This window comes from Paralichthys olivaceus, chromosome 12 (assembly GCF_024713975.1).
Source record: "Paralichthys olivaceus isolate ysfri-2021 chromosome 12, ASM2471397v2, whole genome shotgun sequence".
Taxonomy (NCBI): Eukaryota; Metazoa; Chordata; class Actinopteri; order Pleuronectiformes; family Paralichthyidae; genus Paralichthys; species Paralichthys olivaceus.
The window spans coordinates 24,911,525-24,920,714 of NC_091104.1; the positions used below are offsets into that span (position 1 = coordinate 24,911,525).

General features: G+C 42.0%; 1 protein-coding gene across 1 annotated transcript; it reads right to left on the reverse strand.

Annotated features, from left to right (window-relative positions):
- Positions 1 to 917: 917 nt before the first annotated feature.
- On the reverse strand, positions 918 to 8,803 carry dio2 (iodothyronine deiodinase 2). The gene is made up of 2 exons (XM_020084559.2): positions 8,332 to 8,803; positions 918 to 5,234 (listed from the first exon to the last, which is right to left on the reverse strand). Exons 1-2 carry the CDS (start codon positions 8,554 to 8,556, stop codon positions 4,644 to 4,646), a joined length of 816 nt encoding a protein of 271 aa, XP_019940118.1. The 5' UTR covers positions 8,557 to 8,803; the 3' UTR covers positions 918 to 4,643.
- Positions 8,804 to 9,190: the final 387 nt, after the last annotated feature.

Sequence of the window (9,190 nt, forward strand, 5' to 3'; positions counted from 1 at the left end):
TCTGGTCATCCTCCATGGAAGGAAACATAGGGGAGTTCATTGCTGCATGTCGCACCTGTGCCCAGCAGAAGAATGCCTGACAGGCCCCCTTTGGTCTCCTTCAACATTTACCTGTTCCTCGTCATCCCTGGTCACACATCCCACAACCCTCCCTCCTGGTCCAAACAACTCATCTGGGTCGAATATGCCCATACCACACTCCCCAGCTCAGCCACAGGCCTCTCTCTGTTCCAGTGCTCCAGGGGTTACCAACCTCCTCTCTTCCCTGAGCAGCAGCAGGAGCCAGGGTCCTATCTGTCCAGGCCCTTATCCATCGGTGTGGACACACCTGGATGCAGGGACACTCCACACTCCTACGTTCCTCTGACCTTTACCAGCACCAAACCAATACGCTCCAGGACAGAGCATCTGGCTCTCCAGGTGGAAAACAAGAAGCTGGTCCCCAGGTTCATGGGACCATTCCCCATCTCCAGGATCATCAACCCTGCAGCGGTCCGCCTTCGCCTTCCCCAGTCTATGAGAGTCCATCCCACATACCATACTTAAAAAACAATAGGGTTCTGTGCTTTACTGTATATTTTTGATGTTCTGTTCAAATTTATTTTAGGAGAATATAAACTTAACTCAAAAAAGACCAAAAGTTCAGCCAGTCTGTGTGTACATGCTAAAACAAAGTTTGCATATTCCTCCCTGCTGCTTATGCTCATTGCTTTCAGTGCATGTATCATAACTGAAGGAGATTCAGGAAATATCCACATTTTCACCATATCTTGCCTGGTATATTTTGTAAGGACAGCAATGGTATACAAGAGTTTTATGATTTGCTGGAGGAATTTGTTCTCTATTGTGCCCTGGAAGCGAATACTATTGTTTCTGACATTCAAGATCTCTTTGGTATAAAAAGACAACATGCGAAACAGTTTTGGCAGCACACACTGCTTTTATTTCTCTCATTTCACATTCTAGAAAAACAAAACATTGCACTAAGCAGGAATGAAAAAACAGAAGTTTTCAGTTCTATGTGTATCACTTACAGAGATGTAGTTATACACTGTAGCACACTGACAGTGAAAGCAGATGCAATGGTTCTGTGTCTCATTGACCAGGTGCAGTTCACATCCAACCAGAGGCTGAGTCGTCGACTCTTTCGCCAAAGGTTTTCATTTGCACACCTACGTCTCTGAGACCAGAACAAAGCATCTGTGCTTCCAATGGAGGTTCGACGCTACACACTGACTGACAGAGCTTCACACATTCTGTACCCATCTCAACCATACATAACCACACGCACTTAACAGACCTCCAACAGTCAACCTTAACATGTTTAGAATATTTCAATGTTTAAGAACATTTAGTGCTTTCGTGTCATCAGAATCCAAATCATTCAAATCTGTGTAGAAGAATACATAAAATGTTTGTTCAGTTTTTCAAAGACATTTGAAAGCGAATCATACAGGTTAACAGGTCCACGCAGTTTCTAACAACATAGTAACTGGCTCTGGGTCCTGATCTGTGTCTTTCTAAGGCAAGTGCAGACAGTGAAGTGAACAAATAAACTGAGGCGATCCTTGCCCATGTGCGGGAATTCAATTTAATTATTTTTAAGATGAGTTTCTACAACATACTTTTACACTTCAACTCTCAATTGTTGAACCATTAAGCTACCACCAGCATTTGCCTCCTGTCTATATTTGTCCTGAAGTCATTTTTGGACTAGGGGCCTGCATCACAAAACGGGATTAGACGGTTATCCCTCTCTGGGCTACTCTTGTAATCTCTGGGTTTAGCTCAGATTTTCGATTATCACGAAGCTGCTTTTGACTGTGAATCACCATGGTAACTGCACAGCTAATCTGCTGTGGAGCAGCCACTTCAGAGGGTCAGATCAAAACCTGTTAACAGCAAAACTATGGTCAGATCCTAACCAGAAAAAACCCCATTCACCTTTACTACAGGGTCCTGACAGGGACGAAAGAGTTAACAGTAAATTGACAGTGAGAGAGATTACTAGTGTTCAGCAGTGTAATTGTTTTGCTGTTCTCGGCTTTTTGAGTCCACTGTGGTTTTAAAACAGAGCTTGTAACAAATGAACAGACAGTTTACCCCATGGAATTACTGTGTAATGATGATTATAGCTCCCTTTTAATTGTGCAAAGATTATTTTACACCTCACAGATTTCCTCACAGTGTTGATGTTTTTACTTTCTTATTCTGTCACTGCAGCTCAGACCAACACAAGGAAACAGATGACAACTGGAAACAAAACCCTGTGTTGTCTTTTGTGAGGAAAATAATATGCACTGTATAATATTCCCATTGATTACAGGTCAAACCTCTCGTATCACATCTCAAGATAAATTTCTTCATCATTCGTCTCACATATTACAAACAGGCAATCATTACTTTTTGCATTTATTTATATGCTTATTATAATACGTTTTCTCTAATGCTATCCTAGTCATTTCACCTTGTTGAATATTATTCGGTTGTCACAGCCAGTTGATAACCAGATTACAGAACGGCCAATGTTGGCTTGGGTGAAGCTTGAAAATGTATGTGTGCATGGCCAATTCATGTAGAGTTTGGACATGTGTCTGTGGTGGATCGACAAGCAGCTGACAGTGCTGATCAATTATTGTGAATAATGTTTTTTGGGGGAAATTTCTGGTGGGGAGGGTCAATGCCGATTTGATGGAGCTTGTTTCCTCAATGTTTAAACAAAATCCTCATCTTTCCCTCACCTAATCCAAAGCGTTCCGCAGCCTCAACCTAACCACACGCAGGATGAAACCCTGTTGACTGGTGTCAGATTTCCCTACCATGCCTGTGCTGAAAACAAAAACCAGGCAGAAAAAGTGTTTACTTCTAAATCTAATTTAGTCAACACATGGTAAAGTCTTCCATGATTACATGCAGAGGCAAAGGATTTCTATACATTTCACTTCAATGTTCAGGACATGATGTTACCAAACATTCGTGTGGACTAATTCAGTGTGCCTGGGAAGAATACTTGTTTTATTGTTTCACAACACTGAATCATAGTAGGTTTAATGTGGCTTTTTAGACACTGACTGAGGTGGCACAGAAAAAAATAAATTAAATTTGAATTAATTACAATAAAAGAAAAACCAAAATACATACATACAAGTATTCATACTCTTTAATATGACATAACTAAAACATGAGAGGTGCAGCCTATTGGTTTTAGAAGCCACAAAATCAGAGAAATGGAAATCACCTGAATTAAGTCGGGGGTTTTACCTGACTTAATATTATAAAACCAACTTCTGGTGAGTCAAACACTGGGGAGGATGGGGAGGGAGAGAGGGAGGGACCATCCATCAACATCTAGGACCAAATCATTTAGAAATATAGAAAGAGAAGAATAGGCTGGAGGTGAAGTCCAGTAGAAATGAATTAAGTTAAACTTTTCTTTGCTTGCAAGGCAATAACACCCAAGCATGTCAACAAAGCTACAGAGATAATAACTTTCATCCAGTCATTATCTACCGTATATTGCTAATCCTCTTGGGGATAAGTGCTATACTTGGTGTATAAAAGCCAATCCAAGTTGACATTGGGGCAAAGGCGGAGTACACCCGGGACAGATCACCGATGTATCACAGGGCCAACATACAGAGATTAACCATTAGGTCTCCAATCAACCTAACTCCAATCTGCATGTGTTTGGACTGTGGGAGGAAGCCGGAATACCTAGTGAAACCTACGTTTACATGGGGAGAACATGACAGGAAGACCCCTGGCCAAACTATTTGAGCTGGGCAACTCTTTGCTGTGAGCGGGCAATGCTAAACCAAATCTCAAACCAGCTGGGGCTTTGTAGCTTGACTTGAAGCAGGAATGTTTCTCAAGTGATCTCCATACAAACTGACTATACTGCTATTGGTAGGTTCAGTCTCACTGGACAATTGAGCAGTGACTGAACCTACCAATAGCTACACATAGAGTGTGAATACTTGCTTTAAATCAAATTAATCAATTTTCTCTCAATCTATCTGTATCACAAAAGACACATTTAATCAACAATGATTCAGTATCACACACATAAAACACTTTTGTGGGGCAAACACTTTTATATGCACTATAAGAAAAGATCTGTCAGATGGACAAGTCATACTGTATGAATTGACATTTATCCAGAGAGTAGGGAGGTTAGGATAAAGATTAGAGATTAGATTTACAATTAAGATGTTGAAATAGTGCATGAGAACATAGACCACAGTGAAAAAGATATTCAAATATTAAAAACATCCATTAATTAAGAACCTATTCTTTTGACAAGCATATTTATATAAAATAGGAACTTTTCAATTCTTCCCTACTTCAGTTATTTGGTTTTTACTTCCAGTGGAAATCATGTAAAATATGATTAAGCAACAAAAGCAGGCATAAATACAGATGAGGCATCCTTTCCTTAGGCTTCCAATCAATACGCACCGTGGCACAAGTTTTCACACGTTCATCTCAGTTTGAACAAAGTGGTGTGGGAAAAGTTGGCCTTATTTCAAAAGTTAAAAAAAGGCAAATTCAAGCCTTTATGTGCTTGGACAAAACAAAATGACATCTTATTTCCCAATTGAAAAAAGGGAAATATCCTCCTCTGTACTTGTCCTTGGTTACACCTACCGTTTACCATAGCTCTGTTCCAGCCATTTCTGCACATCCTTCAGATTGTAAAAAAAAGGCCCCTTACCACCCAAGTAGGCAATCTTTCTCTGTTGCACTATGCACACTCGTTCGTTAGACACACCGTAAGCAACATTGGCATTATTGTCCATGCAGTCTGCCACCAGGTGACACTGTGGCGGCAGTGAGAAGTGCTCAGTGAGTTTGCGCGCTGCTCCAAGCCTCTCCTCCAAGTTCTGGTGCTTCCGTACATTGAAAGAGGAGGAGCCCATAGGGGGGGCCACCCAGCCATCAGATGGGTGAGCTTCGTCAATGTACACCAACAGGAAGTCAGCCACATCGCTGAAGTCCTCAACCAACTGTCGAAAAGCTGGCAGGTGACTGATGAAGGGGGGTCAGGTGGCTGAGCCAAAGTTGACTACCAGAGGGCGATCTGATGAGCCAAAATCCAGAAGGCGGCACTCGTCCCCATTTCGCATCCTGGCACCAGTTGGCACATTGGTCACATTACTGATGTTGCTGCTACACCATGGGCCATCTGGCACCTTCACCACCTTGGAGTCGGGTGCCTCGCAGCCAAGTTTCACCTAAAGAGACATATACAGGAATTAAAGTTACCTCACTGAATGCACACATCAAGCAGATCTAAGGATATTGATGTATAAAGTTATTGTCAGTCCAGAACATGGATACGTGAAAGGGAACAAAATTAGGTTCTCAGCTCTAGTTCACGTCAATAGCAATGATTATAAATCAAAAGAGCCCATTAAGGCACAATTAAAGGTCCAGTGTGAAAGATTTAGATGAAAGGGAACTATTTGCAGAAATGTAATGTAGAATAATCCTCATGATGTTTTCACTAGTTCGTTTCATCTACATTGTATGAATTGTAGTTTTCTTTACCCCAGAAAAGACCCTTTATATTTAAATACTTTATATTAACATCGAGGGGACCCTCTCTACAGAGGCTGCCATGTTTTTTACATTAGTCCAGACTGGACAAACTAAACACCTTTTGAGTTTTTATGACAATTAAAGGCTACCACAGGTTCTTTTTCATGTTTGGAAGAGGAGGGTGAGGTGAGGGGTATTCCGCTGCAACATGAAACTTCAACACTCGATGTCATTAAATTCTACACACTGTACCTTTAACTAAATTAATATACAAATGTGTTTGTGAGCTGGGTGTAGTGTTAAGAATACGACTGCACATATCTGGATGACAAAATAGAAGGCTAAATTGGCCGAAGTTGTGGCGAGGCCCTGATGCAAAACAAAAGCACTGATTGCAGCTAATTGTTCAGTGAGATGGAGAAAGTCTCGCAACATGACACATGAGAATGTAGTTGAAATGGAGAGATAAGACACAAGTCAAACGATTTTCCAGACAAAACACAAACTGTAATACTTTTTGGAGTTGTTTTAGATCCAAGTGAAACTTTGGCTAATCTCTACTAACAGTTATATGCATATAAATGCAGATACAATTAGAAAGACAATGCAAACCAGAAAGCCCCAAAACTTGTCCCTTGCCTAAAGATTCTGTATATTCATATGCAGAATCTGTTTCTAGAGATTGTTGTGGATTACTGTGAGGCCTCTTGTATGGGGTGGAGGGGAATTTTATTTTGGCATATCATTGATAGTTGCTATGCTGCTACCTATGGTTGCTGCAGTTCCTGTCTGTCTCCAGCAGAGCCACTACCACACAGTGATATCGCAGGCACCACACATCTGTAGAGGGACTGAGGAGCCAAGGCCAATGTCCTTTAGCCTCCTCTTGAAGTAGACTGTGACAGTCTTTTTCAACCTACTCAATAATACAGTTTCATCAATAAAATTTAATCTAATAATAACACAAGGTTATTTGAGTCATTTAAAAAGAGTTATACACATTTTGTTGGTTTCTTTTGATAACGAACTGCAACAAATACAGCAACTCAACAAAAGCAGGTCGTTAAGGCTGTTAATCGAGCACAGCTACACGGTTAGCAGTGGAGCTAACATCTTGGAAGGATGTATGGACACAAACGAGTCAGAGGTTTTTTGGTTCTTCCAAACTGGTGACAGTGCATAAATGCAACATGAGGCTGTGCTGAGATCGCCCAACTTCATCAGCTTATCAGAATCATAAAAGGAGCTCACTTCAACTAAACTGACAGAGATGATGGAAAAATAAGTAGAGGCATTTTAATAATATAAATTTGCACTTTGAAAGTGTAACTTTACTCTTGATTCATTCAGTTTAAAACATTAAAATCAATATGTAGAAAGAACTAGTGCTTCCTGCTGAAGCAATGCAGATACATCCTCAGTGTTTCAAGTATTTCAATTTATGACTTCAAACTTGGCAACGGTTGAATGATTCAGTATCTCATGCTTACCAATGCTGGCATGTTGCCACCATAGTTTGATATAAACTAGTTGCCAAGGGGAAGCAGTTAAGTGCCACTGATGATTTACCAGTAGGACTTTGATTTCCTGGAGACTCACAGGGGTCATACTGGAGAAGAACATACTGATGAGAAAACTGGGTGAACGAAAAACCGACACAACACATAAGGTGTTTTTGTTGTTGTCTGAGGATGTTGTCATCATGGGCATATATTTGAGTATTTACATGTCAATATTAATGTCTAGGTGTTAAAATTATCTGCAAAATTATGGATATCCTGGTTAAGAGAGGGGGGATACTGCTATGATCTGGCAACCCTTAACATCAAACTACACCCTACATGGTTGACCAGCAGTAGCAGTGGAGGAGCAGGTGATGAGCGGTGGTGGATCTGAAATGTTGCAAACAGTTTCTCATGTCACATCATTGAAAACATCCTTTCTAGACAAACTTAGCATTCGAGTTAATCTAACAATTTGAGGTGATATTACTCGACTACACCTTGGCTAAGAAGACGGTCTAAGTCAAGTCGCGCTTGTATGTAGCACTTAGTAGTTTGGCTTTATTGAAGCTAATGCACTTAAATGAGTCTTGCTGTTTTGGGGTTGTTCCCTCATGGTTGAATGCACTTATTGGAAGTCGCTTTGGATGAAAGCCTCAGCTAAATGATATGTAATGTAATGTATTGTTATAAAAATACCTCCCAACATCCAGTCCTTTTTAAAGAGGAAACGAGGTGAAAGTTAGACCTGTGCTTAGCTTGTGATCTTTGTGTATGCCTCCTTCCCCCCTTAAATCAGTGAATCAAGAGCTGAGGTATTACTGCAATATTTATACAGCTAAGTAACCACAGCTATCTCGGCTGATTTGTTGGGGAATGTCAGAAATTGCGAGTTGTTGGATGTCAGCAGTTTAGAGCAACACAGAGACACAGTGACCTCACAGAGACAAGGACAGGAGAGCTGTGATGTCACAGAGACACAGAGGGGGGTGAACTGTGATGTCACAGTCAACTTTCTGAGGTCAGACTCTTTATATGCATGTGTGAGCTGTATAATGTTATTTTGGACAATACATCTGAAGCAGATAAAACCAAACCTCGTGGCTGCTGGGCTTTATAGAACGTATGAGCAGAAACAAATGAACCTGGAGCTCTTCAAACAACTAGAGGCAAGGCTTTTCTGAAGATGCGGTCCTAAAGGTCGTAAGGTCATGCCGACGGGAGCGCAGAGGCTCGGGAGCTTATATCAAGGCACAGTGAGCAGCATTAACAACAGACACAAGTTCACCTGCTTGTATGCGTCCAGGAGGAAACTGTTCCAGATGGAGCGGAGTCCCGCGGAGGTCAACATGCGGCGCCACTCTCCGGAGCCGCCGGACCTGGAGCTGCTGAGCAGCGCAACGACGCGCTTCACCAGCAGCACGGAGTCGTACAGGACGAGGAAGAGACAGTTCGAAAAGAAACCAGGTAGTATCTGCAGAGTCACGAGCAGATCCTCACTCGCCATTCCCATTTTTTCCCCCCCGTCTATCGCTCCGTCTTCTATAGGCACGCTGCGCTCATGCTTCCCTCTGCGCTCCGCCGACTGTTCCAGAGTTTGTGCGGGAGGACGGGGGAGGATCAGGTGCGTCCTCTGGTGCTCAGCGCCGCCGGACCGCTGCAGCTCCGCCGCTGTTCTTCAAAGACCGCACATTGTACTTCATATGAGGCTTTATCTTTGGAGCAAGCCCCTGACGTCAGATGTGGAGCACAGCCTGTGTCCCCTCCTTCCTCCTCCCTCAGCCCCGTGCTCAGTGACTCCCCCACCACCCTCCTCCTCTTCCCCTCCTTTTCCAGTTCTATCACGTATTTTGCATTGAATTATCCTGAAGAAAGAACGAGCCTGCTGTATATCCATGCGCTTCAGGTATGTTTTGACCTTCAGCAGATACACTCTTAAAAATAAACCTGGAAATGGTTCCAAAGGGTTATTCAAAGCACCATGTCTTGAAGAACTCTATTTTTTTTAATTTAGTTCCCCAAAGAACCATAACCAGCAAGACAGGGTTCCCTAGAGCACTCAAAGTGTTCCAGAGCATTTGGAAAGAACCAGTTTTTCTTTTTTTACAGGCATTACTCCCATGATTTTATGGTATTATAGTCTTTAA